We start from the raw sequence: 24,009 nt of genomic DNA on the forward strand, positions 1-24,009 counted from the left end.
AGTTGTGAAAAATCGAATAAATTGGTGGTAGCCCGTCCCCCGTCGAGCAGGTGTACCCTGAGGTGTGACCCTTATGGCGTGCTTGCTGTGGAGGAAAAAGAAAGGAAAAACCTACTACCATTCCGCCCGCCAGCCATTCCGCCTTCCTCTGGCATCACAATGAGGGCCAAAAAGGGCAGTGGAGCGTAGCGAGAGATTAGCAGTAGCAGCAGCGGTTTGCTTTGCTGGCGTCCGGTCCGCTCTCCTGTCCCAAAAACCGGGTGATACCAACTGGCGAGGGTGATACGGTCAGTGACTTTTGTATTTTGTGTGAGGAAGAGACAGAGAGAGAGAGAGAGAGTGAAAGACCAGCCAGAGAGCATAATTCATAGCACCCTGGCATGGCGGCACGTGCTGGCGCTGCGAGAGAGTGAATTGTGTTGTTTGACATTTCAAGAAAAAGGTGTTTGACATTTGTTCGACAGGCGAAACGGGGACGCGGGTGGCTACTAGGATCGTGCGTGAAGGGCGCGAGCGAGCAGCAGCAGAGAACGAAATTTCGATTCGATCCCAATCACGCTTGAGCCACCACCAGGTGGGTAATGGCGTCGTGGTGGTCGTGTGGTCGGTCAAATGGTAATAAATCATGTTGCGGTCGCGGGACACGTGGGCCCAGGCATTGAAGGGGAGGGGGGGGGGGTGCCGCCAAACTGTTCGTTCAAAACGCTTGTGGCACGCTTCAGCGTTCTCTGCGTCAGAACGGTACTCCCTTCCTTGGATGTCATTTGCATTACTATGCATTATTGATTTCGAGACACCCGACAGGAGCACGTGATGCAAGTGAAAACATTTATGGGACATAATTAATTCCAATTTTAATTTGATTACACAGTTTTTCACATCAATCATTACGATTGAACAGATGTTTCCCCAAAGGGGGGGGCCCACCGGAATCACGAACTAAACCAAACAACAGCTGGCTGGATTTTTGAGTTGAGAAATTAAATGCATTACTTGCGGAACCCTCCTCAAGGTTTAATTACGGTCATTCCCGGGGCAGGGAAGGTCATAGTAGCGGACATTACAGGCCCATTAGCATCGCTTACTGCTGCTGCTCCTGCTGGCTCCTGCAAGGGATCTCGTCTCGTTCTCATCAAGCAGCTAATTAATGAGAAAAGTTAGTCAGCCAGCGGTGAGTGATGCCGCAGAAGAAGCAGAAGAAGATAAAAAAAATACGAGAAAAAAGGTAAGAAATCCGTCACTGGCCGATGTCACACCGCGTCTTGGGGTATCATCCATCAACAATTTTCTCCAGAAGTAGTAAGAACAGAGAGGGCAGTGAGCGATCAAGAGAGTATAGAGCATCGATTCCCGAATAGGATATTCATGTTTGGGAGGAATCAAACCCAAAAACTCTTCATTCAATCATCATTAGGATCATGTTTCAGGAAGGTACGGTAAAAATAACCATCTCTCGCACGAACGGGTACGGGATGACGATGACGTAACGCTATCGGTATGCGCTCTGCCCATTCAGATCACCGAAATCGAATCCGACCTCACTGGCACACACAAATACCCACGAATGTGTCATCGCAGGTCAACAAATCGAGTCTAACGAGATCCACGACTCATTGTAAATCGAAAGACCGGCGCGTGTTGCATCGCGAGCGAGAGATACCTTTCCATTTAGCACCAAAGCAGCACAACAATCGATTCTACATCCTACACACCGCAACGTGTCGTGTCGTGCCGTTTTTTTTTGTTTACTATCAATTGCTACGACTGCCGGTGTAATGCTATAAAAATAGGGAACACACCATCGTAGGGCGGTGATGAGATGAGCCATTCCTGGTCCCGTCGATCGCACAGTCGAAGGGGATGATGATGATGCGACTAAAAACCAATTATACAACGTGACTTTCTCACCATCGCTACGGATCTAACAACGCAACGAGTGCAATGCACTTGTGGACCTCGCCACGCCTCGCGGGTAGCAGCTTTAGTGGCATGTCAATCGCGGACATCCGATCATCTGATCATCATCAACAACAGCAGAAGCAGTGGCGGCAGCAACTTGTGTTTGTGTACGTGGTCGTGCCATTCAGGCCTGCCATTCGTTTCTCACATTTGCATATCTACTTCACAGTAAAGGGAAGCATCGCCGAAGGTGCATCGAGACCCTGAGATCAACCTCCGCTGCTTCCAGTTTGCGAATCAACATTGAACTTGAAGTCGTGAAGAGGCCGAGAGCGTGCGACGCTGCCCCACTGGTACCCATTCTGGTCGATGATGCAATACGGTGACGTTGTCGTCGCTGGACGGCCACATCATTTAGTCCAAAACTGGAGAGCACCAGTTTCGTGCAATACCAAGAGGCACCACATTGGACCAAAGAAGAGACGGACCACGCGACGCGCTTCATGGTCGCGCTCGTTAGTAATGCAAAACGGCGAAGGTTACGGCGCACTGTCCCCTCCTCAATTCCCTCCCCGCTTCTTCTTCCTGCTCAACCGGAACCGGTAGCCTTGGTAGTGCCGAAACCCCGAGCGTTCAAATGGCGGAATGCTACAAGCGGCAGCAGCAGCAGCAGCACGCTTTTGAGCCACGCTAGTGTCTGTTTCGGTTGAACGGTCGAAATATGTTGGAACATTTGTTTCATGGCCGGCACGGAGGGGGTGGCATATCACGTGGCGAGGGTGGGAGTAATTGGCACTTTCGAAACCCCGGTCACGTGGTCTTTACAGAGCTGGAGGTTATCAGAAGAGGTTGACTTCAGTGGAACTCCTTGGAACTGCCGCAAGGGGAAGGAAATACTGTCCGAAGATTTATGAACTCCTTGATCTTCACGAATCCCGGGACGACGCTATTGTTGCATTTTTGGCACAACAAAGTTGTCTTAATTAGCGCGTCAGGCCGGTAAGGTGAAGACTTTGATCTTCTGTTTCTCTCCCTCTGTCCGGAATCACTGAAGCTGCCGGAAGCCGGTTAGAGGGAAGGCCAAAAGGTGGCTGCCATCACGTTGCCCATCGGTCGAGGTCATCCTCCTTGACACCTCTAATCCAGTCACGGAATGCAAAATGCACCGAGCATTCATCAGCACAACTCGTGCGTGGTGCTGATGGTGCCGCTGATGCGGATCCACCGTAAGGTGAGGCATCTCACGATGCTTGCACAATCCCATTCGCACCCAACAGCAGCAGCTTATGGTTTTATGAAGTGTTTGTGTGCGAGCGCCAACAACAACCGTTGCAAGTTTGTGGCAAAATGAAATTGATTCTTCACCAATCCAGCAGCACCGCTTGAAGGTTGAAGTTGACATTGATCCGCAATTTCGCCTTTTTATCCACCATTTACAGGGGATGCGGGGTGACGATGATATGACACCACGCATGTGACGCGATCGCGCTCGTAATCTATTCGAACTCGACCGATTCCGATGGTGGTGGTGTGCAGAAAGCGTTTCGTGCGAGTCGATAAAGGACGCCGGATAGATGGATGAATGGATGGAGTTGATCAAATGGAAAAGGATTCAGACGCATACAGACACACCGTGAGCTTGTCATTCCGTGAGGTTTTATGACCGAAAAAACTGCTCGCACTGGAACGAGGGGTGAAAAGCGAAATCGTAGCCAATAGGCTGGTAGCCATTGCCATTCGCTAACTTTACGATCATCCACCAAGCACCAATTCGATCGTTACGTCAGGTATGGAGTGAGAAAGATAAATGGAATCGCTTGATTTGGGATCAGTGGAGTTTAAATGCTTCACCGATTTTTGAAGGTGCAAGTGAAAATTCCAGAAGCCAAATCGCGATCAAATTGATCGTTTAGTAGTATAGGAGTTGTGTAAAGGAATTCTACCTATAAGGTAACTCCATTAACTCTATAACATTCATGTCAAGCCAGATCTAAGTGTAAGCTGATGATACAGATATTATTATAAACAGATAAAGCAAGCGGCGAATGACCTTAAACTCTAGTTGAACGAAGCAAAGACCAAACTTAGGATCTTACAGCAACGACTCAAGGAGCGATCAAGAAAAAAAAGGTCGGAGATGACGTACTAATAGGTGACAAAAAGTTGGAAGTTGTCGAAAAGTGTGCCTGCTTAATTTAATTAAGATGGAATGAAGAGTTACAGCATTAACACCGAAAGTAAGTAAGTAGCAATGCTCACTATGATGCACTTCTATATGTTTCAGTGATTACTATGATTCGGTCACCACATTCAACGATTTTTTGGAGCGATAGCTTAGATTCTACCACAAACTACTCCCTCAAATTTATGCTATCATATAAGTTGACGTTATTACACAACCTATGCTGCTATTTTAAAAGAACCAAGTGATCCCGGATCTTAAATTTCTCTTGACACCGATGGGACACTATTTTGAGACTCTGAAACCCACCGCTCGCCTCACTTTACAGATGAGTTGGAACGGGGACGGAGTCTGTGGATACGCTCAGAATACCATCTCGCGCCCATTACCAACCAGAAGATCATTTGCATTATCTGGCTGTCATCGGAGAACGTGGCGAGGAGGTGCTCTCGGTCGCCCATTTACCATTTTTGGTGTTGCTTCACCGAGATATATTGTGGTTTTCATCTGCAATAACACTGGCTGGAAAAACCTCATCCACCATCATAAACTGCAGAGAACCTGCGCTCGACTCGCGCTGAAACCGAAAGCGCCAGAACGCTTCGAACGTTTCGAATTCCCCTCCCTGGCGACGCAAACTCTCAAGAAGTCGACGATTGGACTCTCGGACGACTCGGCCGAGAAGAACTGGAAACACACGCCAGCGCGAGCACATCAGTCCCTGCGACGCAATAAAACTGGCGAATGATTTATGGTAACTGCTGGACCATTTTTCCCGCGTCCAGCGCACTCCGAAGCGCGAAACATAAAACATCGTACGAAAAAGGCGTAAAAAAGACCAGCGATCCAGCTCGGTGTGCACGCGTGAAGAAGTGTGAACCGACACCACCGGGGGCCAGTGTCAGCATCTGGTTGCGATATTCTAACAGCGAGCTTCGCCGGTGAAGAATTAGGAGATGCCAAATGAAGCAGTCTACTGCTCTAGTGGCTTAGTTTTGCGACGTTTCGTTCGCTTCCATCGTACTGACGGTAGTGCGACCAATGACGCAACAGGTCACGCGAGATTTGTGACGCTAATTCAAGTCTTGCTCGCTGGACTTGCTGCGGACCTTCAAAGCCTACCGAACCGGACCATTCCGGGAAGCTAATTTCAGCGCGCTTCATTTCAGTTTTTTTTCTCAAGCTGAAGATATTGAAGAAGAAGCTGTTGATGACGCCAAATCAGACACTTACTTAGAGCGCATTCGAGGTCGTTGTCGTGGTGACGCAACTTCATTACAAGCGAAAGGGTAATTGATGTCCAGTCCATGGTGTCCAGGCGGGGTGCTATTGGTGCTAGAGTGCACAACACGTAAGACGCCATGCAGCTACCTTTCACAGCATCCATCCAACATCGAGTGCGGTCAAATGATGCGCCACTAATGCGCGATGTTTAACGGGATGGCAGCGCATCTCGGACCCCATTGTGTGTTTCACGTTAGTCGGCGTGACTAGCAGAAGGTTTTCGTTGTTGTTGTTGATGACCGGGACAACACCGGGCAACCACCAATCCCGGTTCCAAACAACGAGCTTCACAGCACAAACGGACGGAGCAGATGGACGCGCACATGCGGTATTTCACTTTCGGCGAAGGAATGCAGCGATCCAGACGATCGCAGAAGATCGCTTTACGGGCTTGGCGTCGAGAGTAGCGAGTGGTTGGCGCACACCGAAACACACCGCCGCGCACACAAAAATGTGATGCATAAATATTGAAATAACCCATTTTTGCCGCTTGCTGGAATCCAGCAGCAGATGAGAAGATACTCGTACGCTCGGGCGAGAGAAGTGGAGATTCGGTCGGTGTGCCTCCACCCTTTTTTCCGAACTCTCAGACCCTGAGACCATCGGTCAATAACATAAACGCTGGGCACAAGAATAGAGATGTCCGATGCCCGGGATGCATGAGGCGAGATGGATATGTTTCATACCGACCTGACTGACCCACATTCTGGGACTAGGCTCGCACGAAGATGGTATTAAGTGGATCCGGGGTGGTGGTTTGTACTGGAGTACCGAAATGGCGTAACGGTGCATAAAAGGCAGCAACTTCAGCCCCACAGCATTGTGCAACCGGAGAGTTTCCCCTTTTTGTGAGAGAGAGAGCAAAATGGAAAGAAGCAAATGAGAAGACGCATCTATCTAGCGACCTTCTTCCATCGTTCGTTTGATGACCCCAGACCTCAGAAAAGAAAAAAAAAACCCGAGATCCACAAAAGGTCAAAATTTAATCATTATGATCCTCTTCAAATTGGATTTCGCTTCCACTTGGGCGAGCTCTAGTGCCGTATGATTTTTTTATTCTCTTTCTAAAGATAATTACAGAACTCCTAACAACCTTCGTCCCTTTCGGAGTCGGGATCCATTACCACCCTCGGTAAAGCCAAGAAGCATCAAAGGCGAACCATCTCTCCATCTCTGAGATAGAGAGCGAGAGGTTCTTAAAAGGTTGTTCTGATCCACTCCACTTCCCACGTTCGGCAAGCTTTTCGCTTTTCCATCCAACAAGTTTTTCCATCCATTCCACTCCATTTTCCATCGCGCATCGCGCAGCTCCCATCCGCTTGTGGTTGTGTCACGTGCGCGTGCACTTTCCCATCATCATCCGCATCATCCACATCATTATCAGTAGTCAGCGGCAGCGGCGGCTGTTTCATATCTCCACTCCGTTGCCATTCTCTCCCTTCTAATAACCCTGTAACCGGACCTACAATTAGTGCGAAATCGAAAGCCACTGCGCCGCGGGACGCAATGCGTTGATGCGCGATGCAGGTGACGATGCAAAAGCGAGCGATGTGGAAACATGCCCACAGGCCCGGTGGTTCTGTTTTATCAGTGTTCCAGGCACGATATATGCAGGTGCGCGCGCTGGTACCATTTATCAAAGCAAACCACGTCAGCGTTGTATGTTTGATCAGCTCTCGCAACCTGAAATGGCGCGTGCTTTACCCATTGAAGGAAACAGGGACCTGTCGTTGCTCTCTGGACACTTTCTCTGCTCACAACTCGGGGTGATTGAGGGCAGAAGCACTCCAAGTTGTGCGCCTGGCGACCGACTTTTGGATAAATGGCATCTCAACGTCGAATCCCTCCTTGTTCGAAGGGCCCGCTAGCGAGAGCACATATCGTGGTGCTTGGTGTTGAAACCTACCGAGACCTCCACCTAATCCGGTAAATCCGGGAGGCGAGAACGTGCGGGCGTGCGCTTCACGGAAATTATAAAATCTACATTCAATTTTGCGCAGCCAGAGAACGGGTGAACCCATGCACACAGAGGGTGGAGATGGGAAACACGTGGCCTAACGATGATGACGATGCGAAGATGATGCGATCGACGGAGCGCATGCACCGCAACGAACACCGTGGCCAGCGCTAGGTCTCTCTCATCCGAAGGTGGAGATCAAAGTCAGAGATGAGAGCGACGATTTAATAAATGCATTTCTGTATTGATTTTGCCATTATTATTGCGCAACAACGGCAGCAGACTTCAGCAGCGATAGGCTTATGATGCTGATGTTGATTTATGACCCTCCAGTGGCCTAATTGGTCCAAAAATGGGCAATAAAATACAGAGACACAAAGCCCGCGTCACGTCGTAGTTGCCAACGGAACCCATGCCACTTCCACAGAGCAGACTGCATCGATTTGAGGGTGGAGCGAGTGATTCGCTTCGCTAATTACATTTGTCTCTGGGATCACCAGTCCATTCGCTGTTTGGTGGTGGAGTGGCAGAGGACATGACACGGGAAAACGGAGAGGATGGTATCGTGCTAGAGCAACACACCAGCACCACCACCACCACCACGAGCAGCACACACGGCTGGTCTTCGTAGAGCACTAATAGATAGCATGAGATACAGTACGGAGTTGGAGAAGATGCCAAACCGAGCTAGAGGCTGTGATTTTCCCTTCGAGGCAACTGAACCGAGAGACACACCGACGACCGATGTGCGCAAATGGAGCGAAAACGCCGCCAAGCGCATCGAAACGTCTTCTCCTCCATCTTGGAGCTCTCCATCGACGTTCACACATTAATTAACTTTCTTACTCAAAGCTCCACGCAACAATCAGAGAGGATAGATGGAGGTGAAAGGAAGGGAGAAGAGCACGCACACGTGAGTAGCGAAATGTAAATCAGAACAAACTCGTCGGAAGGCGATTGTCTAAGATGAAAAAGGGAAAGATTGTTAGTCGTGTTCGTGTGTCCAATGGAGGAAAATCGGTTGTGGGATTTGTTCGGGAAAATGAAGATGAATAGCCCCTTCGAAGGGCGAACGAACAAATTAGGTAGTCCAGTGGCTTGTGGTTTCATCTATTGACAGGGATCAGCTGTCAGTAAGTGATGCGTTTAAGCTGTCATTCAAAACGAGCATCGATTCAGGATATTCGGCAAAGCATCCAAGTGAGCTGTGATCGTTTCATTTAGAATCTGGAAGCAGGTGCTACGCCTTGATCCGCTCGCTCCTGTTTGATTCGTTTAGTTTTGAGAAGGTTTTCTATTTTATTACATTGTTAAATTGTGAAAAATTATTATACTGTGTTCAGACAACAAGGACAAGAAACTGAACAAGAAAAAAAAATTAAAAAAGCCTGCCAATAGTTTGTAGGCGCTGAACGATATAAAATTTAGTGGAATAATATAGAAAATGAAGAGACTTTGGATGAAATTAAAAATCCACCAATACAACTATTGAAAATCAGATAAACCATTACATACTCAATGCAGAAGAGAAGTTATAAAAATGATCAATCAAGTGAGAGAAAGAGTCACACAAAAAGAAATCAACAAACAGCTAGAGACTGTATCAATATCACGCTTGAAATACACTTTTCTCCATAAAGGACTTTAACACCCCCATAATTTGATACCTCAACGGATTGTTCCCTACGCAGCTATCCCCGAAGAGGTAGCCGCTGATTTTATGTGCCCAAAAATTCTAAATTAAACGATCTTTACTGCCTCACAAAACCAGTTTACGGTCACTGCTGCCAGCGAGGAAGGCAATAATCCAAAGAAAGCCAAAAAGCCAAAGCCAAATGAGCCCCCAAAAAACCGCACCAACAAACCAAAAGAGCATAAAGATCCCCCGTGGAAAAAAGAAAGAAAGAAAATCATTTCCATAAGAAGCACACCGCAAAAAGGTTACGACTCCATCGGGTGCCTCCCCGTGTTTTTTTTGGGGGGACGTTTCCATTCACCGATTCCATTCCGTGGCCCATTCATGCGCAATCCGAACAGATCCTCTGTCCCCCCGCTTCCCCTACCCAACGCGACCTTTACACGACCGTGCGCAATGTTTTATTGTTTTGCCAGTTTCCAAGTAAGAGCGGCGAAATCATAATAATTAAACGATTACATGACAGAAGAACCAGGCAGCAATCCAATATCCACGAAGCAGAATGACGGTGGAACGTGGCGCCAGAGAACACAATTTAATTCAATGTTACCTTACATAATCGTTACGCCATCGCCATCATCATCATCATGATCAGCGGGAGACAGTGCCCCCCACCCCCCCTTGACTCCAAAAATATAAAACCATTTTCCAGCCAGCGTGCAGCGTTTTTCTTTCTCCCTTTTTTTATTTCTGCGGATTTTCTCGCAAAACAGGCGGACTGGTCCATGTCAACGTGTGTTTAAACGTCGCCAAGGTTCCGGCGACGCGATATCGGGTGCACGTGCACCTTCCCTGTCACTTGGTACGTGCACCCCCCGTGCCCCTCGGCCAACCCTTGGGCACACTCGGCACACGTCAGCTAAATCCAATGACGTATTTAGCGCTACCTGGCATCGAGCAAAAAAAGAGAGAGAGACAGAGAGAGAGAGAGAGCGCTCGAAGAGACAGTTCTGTTCCGCGCCTTTGTCCATCCAGTCGATGGGTTCCCTCCACTTTTCCCTTCCCCAGATCATGAAAAAACGGGGCCACTTCGTGTGCCCGACCTCGAAAAGAACCGGCGGGGCCAGCCAGATGGAGCCAAAAATACCGCCGCATTTCGGGAAAAATCGAAATCGACGCGCGCGATAGCGAATTTGACAGGCGGAAAAGTGGAACGGGGCGTCGCGTCGCTTGCTGTGACATCGACGTGCCCATTCCACGTTGGATTCGCATTTCTTCAAGGCTTTTCCATCACAAACCGACAGCAAAAAAATAAAAAAATAGTAGGCTGTATACAAACGAATGGCCTACTACTACTGTGTACTTCACACCTCTCTTGGGGGGCAAAGCAAACATTCTGCTTCAACGTGTGTCGTGCAAATGGAAATGCAAAGGACAAAGCAAAAACATGGATTATCGCGATCGCCGTGCCCTGTCTCCTCCCTTTGGGATGGGGGAAAATGTCACGTGCCGCCATGTTCTTCATTAATTTTGCCCGTCCGCGGCCACACGCTTTCGGTGGACTGGAAGGAAGTGAGGAACATCGTCGCGTCGCGTCGCATCGCGGATAATAGTGTCACAACAACACGCCCACCTCCACCTCCTGGATGAGAGATAGTGCGATAGTATGTAGTACCTTCTGTTACTACCTTTTCGCTACGGCGCACCGACACCTCAAACAACTCGCACCTCGCACTCCAACTAATGGTTGAGTAGCGTCATTGTAGCGCATATCGTGCATACGTGTGAGCGTGCAGCGGACAGCAATATGCTTTTTTCTCTCTCCCGATAACAGGTGCCGTGAAACCCCTTTATCAGCTCCCTGGATAGCGTTGCAACATGGCGAAGTAGCGTCAAGAACACAGAGTACAAGTGTTACTACTTTTCTGGGAAAAAGATGATCAAAAAAATGGATAAAATTGAACACTGTTCTCTGTTTAAGAGGCACTAAAAGAGTAGAACTTGGAAAGAAAAGTCGTTGAAATTCCAAATACGCAAATGACACTGACAGCTGCCAGAGGGATTCTTGGGAGGAACTAGAATGCAAATATTCTGACGACCGCTAGAGAAGCTTCAAATTGCCCCCGATTTTAACTATAGAATCTGTACTTATTAAACGTCTAACGATACCAATTAATGCCCCCTTCTCTCGTCCTTCAAAAACTTCCGTTAATTGCTACAGAATGGTGCCCTAAAATTTTATGCTTTCTCTCCGCCTGGCTTGTAATTGAGCATAAGCCGTTCTTCGGGTCCTTGGTTATCGATTTTCGAGATACACCATTTCGACATATCGGCTGCGGTGTGTTCGTTTGTGCGTATTGGCTAACGACAGCCAACCATCTGGTACAACGAACGGAAAATCACGTGTCCCGTATATCGCCAAGCATCGCCGCAGTAACAAAATCTGCAAAGTAACTGCTGGCAGGCAGCGTGCAGCAAACGAGACCAGGAACCGTGCGAAAGTATCACGTTACTTGGCTTCACCCAAGCACACCACCACTACCGCACGCTCCACGCTAGTAATCGACTGTGGGGAAGACTGTGTCTTGGGTCCACCATGTGTCGCGCCAAACCATAGCCAACTTGTCACTACAGTCAGCCCTGAGATAGACGAGCGTCAACGAGCGTCTCCAGAGTCGCGTCTAATGGCCGCTGGGCTGGTGAATGACCGATCGTGAATGTCGTTTTGAGCTGTCGGATGTACCGCGCCCGAAGGTCAACACCTGGAGTGACGGCAGGAGCGAACCTTGTGGGAACACTTCTTCGTTTAGAACTAGCAAATCCTTACCGAAGCATGGGAATACATTTTTTACATTAAAAAGAAAGGCGAAAATAAAAAAAAAAAAAACAAAAACGTGTCAACAGAAGTCCGGAACGCGAGCTACGCATCGTTGTGTCCGGCGCGCCAAGAATAGTTGGCGGCACTTGTCGCCGCCGCCGTCGTCGTCGTCGTCGTCTGCGCCGTACCGGAAAACCGGGAGCGTAAAGTGCGCCAAAGAATGTCATTAAAAATAGACCACGACGACAACGGCGACGACGTTCCCTTCGTTATTCGACGACGACATCGACGCGGACGACGGCGATGATGGCGAGATGTTTGTTTAGAGCGTCGCCGGACGTTTGTTGAATTTTCAGTGTCAAATTAGTGTAGCCGGTCCCCTCCTGGCGTCCTGGTGGTGGCAATGGATCGATTTCGATCCCGGGCGGTGACCACGACGCACTTCCCTCGAACGAAGAGGTTCGGAAAACGTTATAGCGAAGCAACAACAAGCGACCAGCGTGCCCGCGAGTGACAACATTCCCATTCCATGGTCCGTGGTTTCCGTAACAACATCAAGAGCACGCACATTCCTTGTGTGCTCGCGCGTCATGCTAAGCAATCGAAGCTCTGATGGGTTTCAGATGTTATGGCCACCGAGAACGAAAAAAACATCCATTGGAGGCGGCGGCGGCGGTGGCGAGATGTTGCCGCGAATGTTGTAATCCATTTTTATGCGGTCACCAGCAGCAACCGGTCTAGGGACAAGCAAGACACCGAGACTGGCAGAATGGAGGGGTGCGGGGATCGTGTGGTTGTGGTTGGCAAACGAAGGGCTAAAATTAGTCCCCAAGGATTTGGATCGGCAAAATGAAATATGTATAACGAGCATCGAACGATTATTAGAATTCGCATGCCCGGCAGCAATGCCCGGAGGTTGGTTCTCGAAATGCAAAGCAGGAAGGAGGCAGTGCAGATGGAACCTATCGAATCTATTCGCTTTTATCGTATTTCAATCTTTTAGTGGTGCTAAAAGAATAACAAAAGAATCGCCGACACGTGTGTTTCGAGGGCGAGGAGGGTTGGGACGTGTGGTGGAACGTTCGCAACTGCTCCCTTTGGGGTTGGACGAGTGTGTGGATGGAATTAGTTATCCCGACGTATTTATGTGAATATACGGATCGAATCGAGATGGCTGGATTGTTTTTTTTTTTAGATTTTTTTCTCTTCTGAGAACTCGTTTTCACTACCAGCCATCTTAGATTGTAAAATTCAACAAAACAAAACTGACTGATGATCTGTCAAACTTGAAAAAAGCTAACTGAGCAAGCTACAAATCTTATTCATATATATTTCATTTCAAGAAATAAGAAAATTCTTAAGATTTTTAACAATAATATCTACCAATGCCGTGCAAAAGGTTTATGTAATGTGAGAAAAGTATTACAATTAAATAAACCAAACAAGTTATCATCAAAAGTTGATCCAAAACCATAAAAGGATGTTACGGAAATGCTCTCAGCATAACAGGAACCATCCAACGCCGACCAAGCCGCTGCTGCCGTTGCTCATTGATAAAAGAATTCATTCAAGCCCCTCTTGGTCACGGTCGTCGTCGTCGCCCTCTGCCTGTCTCGGAGAGTACGGACCAACCAAAGTAGGTCATTTGGTCATTTGAATCGCGTAGACAACTCGACACAAACAACGCAAACCATGCGCCAGGCCGTTTGCCGTTTATAGCCTGACCAGAACGAACGGCAGCCGGAGGGCCACACGGCGTCCACTGGCTGCTACTCGTATATGCATCCCACGTTCCACCATCACCACGGACACATCGCTGGCCACAACAGGGTCCTAGTGTGAGGAAGAATGCATTCTAGCCATCTCTCCCTCCGCGCGTGTTGCGTTGCGCATCAATTCTTGAATGCCGAGAGTCCGCGCACCGGAACTGTCAAGTACCGGTTACCGAAAAAGATGTCTTCTCTCTCTCGATGACACCGACGAACACACATTCTGTGAGGATTGTGCGACGAAGGCCCCGGCAGAGCGCGGGAAGCGCCTGATGATGATGATGATGATGATGATGGTGATGGAATTTCCGGCGGCTTAATTCCACGCAACGTAACGATCGCATCGCGGGGAGGCGGCATCGGTTCGTATGGCCTCACTGTTGCTGCTGCTGCTGCTGCTGCTGCTGCTGCTTCGTCGACCGCAAGCAACCCCCGGACGGAACGGACAACGACGACGGGAAGGCAATAAAAATAAGGGAACGGATTTCCATTCTCCCCACCGGGGGGGGGGGGGGGGGGGGGGGGGAGCTGACCGTGGCCGAGGTGAGGGCGGTCGTCGGAAGTGCATTTTATGCAAATAAGGGTCGGACGTTCGATGTCGAGGTTAGAGCGGTGGTTCATTGACACGTGTGCGTTTTGTCTAAGCTCCGACGTTCACGCGAGACACGTAATTATGGGTGGCACAGACACGGGGAACACAGATATTATGGATCGAAGGTTGATTTCCGAGTCGCTTAATCAAAACACAACGAGGACACAAACGAGCTCAGCTTGCACGGTGTGGCTTCAGTGGATAGCTCCTTCTCTAGCTGGCGAATGCACCTTGAGGCGAATGAGTTGTCCAGGGCGTTGCACTGAGTACACGCATCGATTCGATTGGATTGGTTGAAGGTTCCAGCTGTTAACGAGCTGGAGCGGGTTGGAATTATTAATAGATCGAACAACTGCCAGAGACTGACCTGTATTTCAAACTCCCAAAAGGGCATCAGAATAACTTGGCATTGTCAGAAGAAAAATTAAGCTCACAAATAACGTGCTAGAATATTTAAATCCAAAATAAATTCCAATAAACAAAGCGAAAACAAATTTAAAAAAAAACTAAGCTGACTTCAATTTACTCCTAAAATTCACTGAAGAAGAAGAAGAGAAATGTCTCCGATTCCAACATCATAATACTGAAGTAGGTGACACCAAAAAAACCCATCAGCCGTTCCGCAGAGTACGATCAAAACTGCTTCGAAACTTGCTTTCCGATGCCGTGCCGTGATCTAAAATAGTTGATCAACTCCATACCAAACCCATCAAACCCGGTGAAGGTGTCCTCGGTCCTCGATTGGTGCCATTCAACGCCGGAATGAATACATTAGCGGCCAGGCCTGACTGCCGTGTCCACAAACACCTCAGGAGTAGCACAAGAGACGCAGTACAAGTCTCGGCGCGGACTGATTACACACTCTGTTGCTCTGTGATTAGGGCAATAGCCGGTAGCGTGCATGCGTCCATGTGTCGTTGTATCCGATCAAAACTAATCACCAACGATACGTTTCCGTGCGCCAACATTAGACAGCCGGTGCGGTTCACATGTGTCGCCAGGACTGATCCGCGTGTCCGCGTGCCCGCATGTCCGTCCGTCCAGGCAAAATGCGGCACACTAAGCGCTTCTGTTTCATGTAATTACACACCACCGCATGACGATGGTCCACTAATTGAATGGCGTGGGCACACGAGCCACGGGATAGGAGGCAATAGCTGTATATCGTCGACCCCGTATGTCGATCAAACGGTTGAATGGGTTGGTAGAATATTGAATTTGGAATTCAATGTTAATATTCTATCACGCACAGCAAGACTCCTTAGATTGGGGATTCCAAAAATCAAGCCAAGCGCGATCAGCACTCAAATAATCGCACCACCACTGGCCGGTTCACTAATTAACGATTCGCATCCTCTAAAAAAAATATTGGCGACTGACTCGACACACACAGCCACAACATAAAAACCACCCCCCGGGACGGGTTTTGCGTGAAGCCGTGACGTGACGCAAAGGTTCTCCGGTGGTTTCAAGGTTGAGCTGCGCTCGCTCGCTCGGAGCTGCACGTAATGGCACGAGCGGACATCACGGCTCTCGGAGATGTTGTAGCCATTTTGTAGCCAGCCAGCTTTTTTTTTGTGAAGCGCGGGTTGTCCACTCGGTTTTGTGGTTTGTGACGTAGAGGCTTCGTAGAGAGAGCGCGAGAGAGGGAGCGGTCAGGTCGGTGCGACGCTCCTTGGAATTGCCAACAATCACCGGATCCGCGGATGGAACCGGTTCGCCTAGGGGTGAATCGACGACGATGGGAGGTAGGAAGGGAGGAAGGTCACTGGCTCGCGGTCGTGCGGTGTGGTCGCTCGATCGCTTCGCTATATGCCGTGCATAAGTTGAAACCGAACGGCTTTGACCGAAAGTGGTGCCGCTTTGAAGTGGAGCACAGCAACCACCACCACCCATCGTTCTCGTCCTCGGAAATCCCCATCTTGCACACGGCCAGAGAGATTTGGCCAGAGCCCAATCCGACACGAGACAATCTGCCATACTTTAGGGGAACTCCAAATTATCGATTGACACGGAACACAACCACGGGGAACCATGGGCCCATGGGATTACATGTTGTAAACCTATCCCGAGACCTTTAAAACCAGATAGAGATTTATGGAACACTCATAAATATTAAGGATAGTTTTGGCAGAGAGTTCGTGGAGCCACCGAAAGTTTTCCGTTCTGACCTTCACATTCCTGGGAAGCAGAGGAAGCGCGATGTGTGTAATGCTCACAGTTTTACATTTTAAGCGAGGAATAACACAGTTTTTCGAATGAATAACTCCGAGAATTAACGTTACGGTGTGAATTGGGCACTTGTTTAACAGAGTTCCAGCGGTGTCACGCGCGTTTCCCGCTTTAGCTTCTGCTGTTGAACATTTGAACAGCACAGTAAACAACTTTACCTTTTTCCTGCTAGTCTTTTCTTTGCGCTGCCTGTACTTTTGAACTTAGATTCGACTCTTTTTGTTTCAATTTTCCAATTGTTTTATGAAAAATGCTGCTAAATTTACAATATTCCGCCAGCGTTACTGCGATTGAAAATGTTCATGCATTGCTGGTCAGCCATAGCCTATTTAGATTCGCATAGAAAATGCATAAATCAGCTATTCAAGTCAAATAATGTCACTTATTTAAAAATAATTTAAAAAGCACGATTGTCTTTTTCCTTGGACCTTGTAAAACCAGAGAACAACCACTTATGCGCATGTGTTTATAATCATGCAGAACAACTTATTTAATATCGTGGATAGTTTGAAGAATTTTAACTCAAACTGAAAAATGAAATGGTTCGCTATTGTTTGCGATTTTCGATACAGGAAATCCCACTTTACCATACCAACGACACAATCAAATAGTCCTCGACATCACCCATGAAATTCATGACGTGGTAACGGTTCCTTATAAACCAGCCAGCGCTTCCAAGGTCCCGTGCAGCAAGAAGGGTGCTTATCACTTACGCCACTCCTTCCCAGGGAGTGCCATCGTGCCAAGTGCCTTTCCGCGAAAGGCGGAACCTGTCTCGCTGTGTGTTTGCAGCTTACGTGCTTCTGCAAGTTGTTTGGCTACAAGCGACTTGTACTCACCGATTGCTGTGCTCCTGAAAGGAACCACCGTCCAGCAGCCGAACCTTCGCGAACAGCACCGCATTGAGGAACGGAACCTCGACCAGCTCCTCCAGGTGCAGCTCCACCGAGAACTTGTACTTCTTCTTCTTCATCATAAATGCCATTCCGGGGGCACTGGGCCCTATCAGTGTCATTCACAGTGTCGTCGGGAATGGGAATTGTTCACGCACACATACACTCACGCACACACACGCCGGCAGCTGATTTTTTAGAATTTTCTGTGCTGCTGCTGCTGCTGCTGCGCGGAAAGTTCTCACTCTCTACTAGACGCTCGTCGTCGTCGTTCACCAGATCTGGGAGCAGATTTTACTTACGCACGATAAAGCACGGCTTCAAGAAACATACCACATTGATCGGTCACTTCAGGGGCCACATCTCACACAAGGCTCACCAAAAGGCATACTGAATTCCGCAGGTTTCCGGGACCCTCACTTGGATACACACCCTCTCGCGAGTATCCAGACCCGGGGCCGATGTTTTCGGTTCGCGTCTACGCACACTGCGCGCTTATCAGCAACCGTCCGTACGCGGTGAAGTGTGGATCATCAGCCGGATTACGGCGTAAACCTGAAACGATAACCGAAAAGAAAACAGATACACAGATTGCGGATTAGATTTTTCTGTCGGGACTCCCGTTTATCGAGACAAAAAACAACAATCATTCGGCGTCCACGGTGTCGATGATTATTGACACCGGTGACGTGACGTAGAAGTGGAAGCGGATAACCCATCCGGAACTAATCCATCGGCAATATCGCATCGCACCGTACGATAACAAACAAAAAAAAGGAACCTGCTGCTGCTCCCGATTTGATGGATTTGTCGGATTTCCTGACCGGCGACTGGCACAGAACTGAACTACGGACCGGCGAGATTTTGCGCGAGGGCTAGGGCCCCGTGGTTTGAAATTTCCCACCCCCAAAAAGTACCGAAGCAGGCGAGTATTTCGCGATAAGCAACCTGTCGTTTCTCATCCCCCGGCGGTTGGGAAATCTATACCCACTGATAACGGTTCGGTTATTACGACATTTTGTTTGTTTGCTTACGGTGGTCTCTTCCCTTTCCTGTCATCACGGTCCTCATTGCAAATTGTGCGCGATTGATAAGAAGGCTTAATGAGCAGCAGGATATTGATGTGCCGGGGAGACACGAGGCGAGCTGTGCTTGATTGTGGTCGCACCAAAAAGGGGGGCAAAAGCACATGTGTGTGCTGGTGCTAGTTCACTGCACTCGCCAATCGCGGCTACCTTGAAAGGCATGCTACGCTGTTTGCAAAACATTCACCGACAAATCAACATCAACATTCCAGGCTGATCGGCCCTTATCAGCTGATCGCAGCCGCCACTGATCGATTGCATGAAATTGTGGTAAAGGGGAGGTTGGTTTGAAGTGAAAACGTGTTAACCCGTTACGAAAATAAATAAACATTCCCGGTGACCCGGTACCGCTGGTGTTTGTGAAGTACTGCTGCAATTTTACTCCACGTTGTCTATTAGGGGTATATCTCGTGAAATACATTCTAAATCTCGGGCTACCCATCATTCCCAAGGGGGGAGGGTTGGAGTCAACTTTCAAACAAACAATTCACAAAAACCACACACCAGACACAAGCGAGAGAAATAGGGAAATGAAGCAACGAGCAACGAGTGTGCAAACATCAAACACCGACGTATTGTGATTCATCGTCAATGTTATGGATACAACCGGGAAGGCAGAGGGATACACAGCGTACCGTGTAGCGGTGGTTTTTCGCGTTGTTTATCAACACATTATCAGTGGGCTGTAAATTACCCGACCTCCCAGCAAAAAAAGCCCACGGATCGTCGCAGCTCGTACTTTACGATCCGATTTTGGGATAATTTGTACGCGTCCTTTGTCGTGGGGTTTGTTCGCGAGTTGTGCATCTCTGGCACGGGGTCAAGTGAGTCACGGTCGAGGTATGTTTTTTTACAAGGGCATTTATTGACTTCCAGACGCTTCGGAACCTGATAAGATAAAATCCACGCTATGAACGAAAGTTCCATCATCAGCAAGTCTCGCACGCTCGACTTCACACCCTAAATAGACGTAGACACTGTTCTAGAGCTCTTCAGCTATCCTCTGGGGGACATCTAGAACCACCATCATTAATTTACACTTTTGATAAATTGAAAAATGACGATCCCCCAAAAACGCGATATGTCAGGTGTCAGAGGAAGCGGAGAAAGATGCAGAGCAAACATTGGATTACGCTAGAGCTAGAGCGATGAATATGCTAAATCAAACAGGCAAGCAGGCAAGCAAGAAGGCTTACGAGACGAGCAGGAGCAGGAGAACAAGGAGCGCACATGGCGTGATAAGACTTCATTTACCAATTCCTGGCCCAAAACCCCTCTGCGGCATGCGCACCGGAATAAATCATCGTGACCGCATCTTTCCTATCGAGCGCGACGACAAACGTCAACGCCGAAGGAGGTTGCACTTGTTGCCGAGCGGAGCGGACATCCCATGGCGCAAAATCGACGCAATATGGTCATCAAGGGAGTTTTTGCGGTCGCAAGAAGATGGAGTGAATTATGTCCAAACGCGAATATCATCGAATTTGGAAGAAATGTTTGCACCGTTAGGTGGACCTTCGGAGAAGTGTGCCTCGCAGACGGAAAGAATCGGAACGAGAAGCGCACTTCTAGGGAGGATATTCTGGAAATGATGATCCATCCAGAGACGTCACTCCAGTGGCGCAGCAGCTGTGGACCTCAATGTAAAGTGGAGTAACTGGCAGGTCATCTGGAGGGTAGCAAACGAAGTGGCGTTGTCTATCCTTTCTCACCCTTTCGGCCATTCTCTGGGGCTTTTGTGAGGCTCCACTGGACCTGCCAGTGTCTGTTTATCCGTCAATTTACCTCACGCAACCATCACACAACACAATACACATCTCACGCAGCAACCTATGACTTTTTTCCCATGACGACTACTGGGGACGACGCTACCCGTGATGATGATGATGATAATGAAGGTGAGGCAGTGACCAGCCCCAAATGGTCGCGCGCTAAGCGTGCACAGGTTATGGGTTTGGAACGGACCTGGAGGACTGGACCGTTTCGCTTTACGCGGCATCGCGGCAGAGACACGTAATCGCGCCCAAACTGTGGCCCAAAGCTCAAAGCACTCCAATTATTGTGCGAGTCTCTTCTCCCCTTTCACGGTGCTCCTTCTCGTCGACGACGCACACTCGACAGCTGCTGGGTTTTATTTGTTTACACACTCACCCAGACACGCACACGGGGATGGTTCCATTGTGTTGACAGACGAAAACAGCGACAGTGACGTGGTGTTTGCTGGAACGGGAACGGTTGCTACAAAATACCATCTCCTGCCCACAACACAGGCACCACACATCTGACATGATTTTGTTGCCATTCGCGTCCGTCAACCGCCGCCAGGTCAACGCCTACCAGGTTGTCTGGTGGTGGGCCTCTGGACAAATCCTTCCACCGACCGACCGACCGACCGGAAGCCACGTCCCATATGGTCAAACACAGTAATTACACTAATGTGTCCCCCCCGGGGGACGCTACAGCGCCTGCCTTTCAAGTCATGCACGCTCATAATTATCACATTTTGGACCATCGGTTACACACTCCGTCGTGTCTGTGTTTGTCTGCAGTGAGCAAAGGCGTGTGATAAGCGCCATGCACCAACACTCATAATCGTTGAACCTTTCATTTCAGCCCGCGCCATCACAGATAAGAGGAACTCCCTCTCCATACCAGCCGCCCGACGAAAGCAACAAGAAGCATTTGAAGTTGAAGAAGAATGCGGGCGACAGACAAGCGGACAGCAGGCGGGGCGGTCGGTGTGTCTAGGTTGCAAACCAGCCACCTTGCAGGCCTAAGCTTCTTATCTGTCTGCCTGGTTCTCTGTCTTGCTCTCTGTCTCTCTATCTGTGACCTTGTGTGGAACAGGGCATCGGCAGTGACATTCGGGCCGAGGACACCCGGCCAGGTTCACCCCACTATCAGTGTCCTTCCTCCCTTCTGTGATTACGCCCCACCACCTAATCGGTAATTTGCTTTGTGACCGCAAAAGCCCACACTTGCAATCAACTGCAAAAGGGGTTGTCCCGCACCCGGCAGCCAAGGGGGGTGTTCCCAAAAATGATTGGATTATGATGGCAGGCGTGATGAGGCGTAAGGTGTCGTGTAGCCGATTGGACTGAGAACGTGGCGATTGGCGACATGGCGGATGTGAAGAAATTTGTCTTTTTTTGCGGAAGAGATAAGAACCACTTGCTTCCGCTAGTGTGTCTCAGGGGCCTAGGGACTTTTTGGGCTTTAGGGTAATGGAATTTCCTTTCGGTAACTAGCTGTCCGTTTGTAAATGAATTTTATTAGAATTTGTTTGCTGTGTGACGTCATAAGTGTCAATGACGTTAAAACTATTTCAACAAGTTCTGATTACGTTCAGAATACACTCCAGATAACATTTATGACGTGTTACTAATGCACTGAATGAATCCAGTTTAAACACTTGAAATCAAGAAGGTATTTGTTTTCTTATCAAATGAAGCTTCAATTGATCCTTTTAAGTGTTATATAAATTTCGAATGTACCACGATCGTCTGATGCGTTCTCATTCTTATTTGTGTCTAGATATCGTCGAGTACCACATACTGACCTCACCAATACCTGTGATACCCCTCTGATTAATTTGCTCAGACAGTTTTTTATCAAAAGATAAAGACAAACCAACTGATGATGCAATTCGGCGAAACTATCTCGAGGAAGGTGACGGAATTGATCAAGTAATTTCCATTGCAAAATCAATTCACAAAACTATCGAACCCACAATGTCGCAATTCCAAGGATCTGTACGTGGCTGCAGACCAACAAATCGCCTCAGCAACATCCCGTCGTTCATGATCACGATCATTGGTTACTGCGAATGGCGCCATGACGCCCGTTGGTCGTTTGCGAATGCGTGGTGAAGCCTTCTTAGATCGTTTGTTTATTTTCCTTTTTCATCTCCCAAGTGTGTGCGCTACTATCGATCACCGTATAAACCGCAACCAAGGACAACAACGGTGCCAGCCACGTACACGTTTGCCCGAAAATCGCTTAAACAACGGAGCAGCAGCAACCGAAGCACCAAAATTCCACTGGTCACCAGGCGCCACCTACCAGCAGGTGCTGAACTCTTTATTTATTTACTCGCCACGTACAAGTGGGCCACTCCGTGTTCCGTTGTGTTGTGGTGAAATGAAACTAATAGCCAGAATAAGAGCGTTCTCGCAGCACTGTTGGCAACATAATCTCCACGGAGAAATGGTACACACTAACACTAACAGACACGCTAATGAGGTTCGAACGTGCGTGCGTTCGTACGTGCGTGAACAACGATTTCATTTCCGTAAAACGTTGGCCTTCTCTTGGCAGTGAGGCATGCATCGCACCACCAAAAAGGTACCCGCACGTTTTGCAAAGTTCCGCGTAAGTCATAATGTGACGTGAGAGAAAAAGTCTGACCACTACTACTCCTGTAGGCTCATGAGGGAAAAGGAAGTTGCCAAAGGTGACCTGAGCCTACTGAAGCATGTTCCCATTCTTCACGGGGCTGTCCGGGAAACTCGAGACACAAACCTACCGCGAACCAATCTCTGTCAATGGACCGACGATGACGCAGCACGTGTCCGAGCACTCCCGGGGCACGTGACAGTAAGCGAACGGTGAGCGAACGATGGTAAAATCCGGAAAGAAGCCGCATTAACTGACGAACGCTCTAGAGCTCGCGCACTAGAGCTTAGACGCCGTTCTTCACCACGAGAGGGGCCCCTTCATCGATTCGACATAGGCAACTTTGACCGGACTGGAGAATTACTCTCTAGCGACTCGACTTCGTAACCCGGTTACAGCACTCAAGTAGCGCAACCAACGGCGACGACGACAAGTGTCTACTCAGATCGAAGCAAGCGATGTTTTCAGGTGCATGAATACCGCGCGCCCAAAAGTAGAATTCCCAAAATTGTCCCAAAGACCTCCCTGTCATTGTCTACGGAGCGCAATCTCGCTCGCTCTAAGTGGACCATCTTCTTCTTGTACAGCAGCTGCTGGAAGCAATTGCCAGTGGTTAATCAAATTTTATGCACATTCAATCACCGTCAATGAACTGTTCCCCCCCTGCGGGAAAACCCGTCCTACGAGACGATGACATTCCACGACACATTGCGTCGTTTGCTCACCCAGTCCAATTGCAAAAGCATCATCATCATCATCACCGCCACCCAGCGGTCGTAAATTCTCATTCGATTTTCATCCCGCCTTGCCTCACAACACTCATGGGGGGGGGCTCCTTGAAGGAAAGGGTGAAGAAAAGACACGGCACGAAGCGCATAACAACACAAGGTGAACGGATCAATTGATATCAAATATGGAAATATGGGCGAGCGACCGACGATCATCGACCTTTTTCTTTTCTTTTTTTTCGGCGGTGAGAAGCAGGTCGAGTTAGCTGTACCGGTGCCACCGACCATCTGATTTACTTTCAATTGATTTGCCAATCATGATCATCAACTACTCAACTGCCCCGAGACGAGACGACGAACCGGCTCTAGAGCTCAACTTGAGCTCTTTAAAAATTGAGTAAACTGGATGCTCGACCAACCAGTGAGGCAATAGCAGCAGCAGCTCGTTTTGCAGAGTGCCCATTAAGTGGTACACCTGAGCTGGGGTCTCCTCTAGCCCCTCCACAGCATTCACCACCAGAGATGAAACCTTACAAATG

General features: G+C 48.7%; 1 protein-coding gene across 8 annotated transcripts in view; it reads right to left on the bottom strand.

The window, feature by feature from the left end:
* The window catches only part of LOC126572464 (serine-rich adhesin for platelets), a 52,611-nt gene that overhangs the window by 14,247 nt on the left and 14,355 nt on the right, over positions 1–24,009 (bottom strand). For all 8 annotated transcript variants that reach the window (XM_050231807.1, XM_050231811.1, XM_050231810.1 and 5 more), the window contains exon 2: positions 17,209–17,817. In XM_050231807.1, coding sequence (XP_050087764.1) covers positions 17,209–17,384 — 176 coding nt within the window. In that variant the 5' untranslated portion in view covers positions 17,385–17,817. The remainder of the gene's footprint in view (positions 1–17,208; positions 17,818–24,009) is intronic.

Source organism: Anopheles aquasalis, chromosome 2, assembly GCF_943734665.1.
Source record: "Anopheles aquasalis chromosome 2, idAnoAquaMG_Q_19, whole genome shotgun sequence".
Lineage (NCBI taxonomy): Eukaryota > Metazoa > Arthropoda > Insecta > Diptera > Culicidae > Anopheles > Anopheles aquasalis.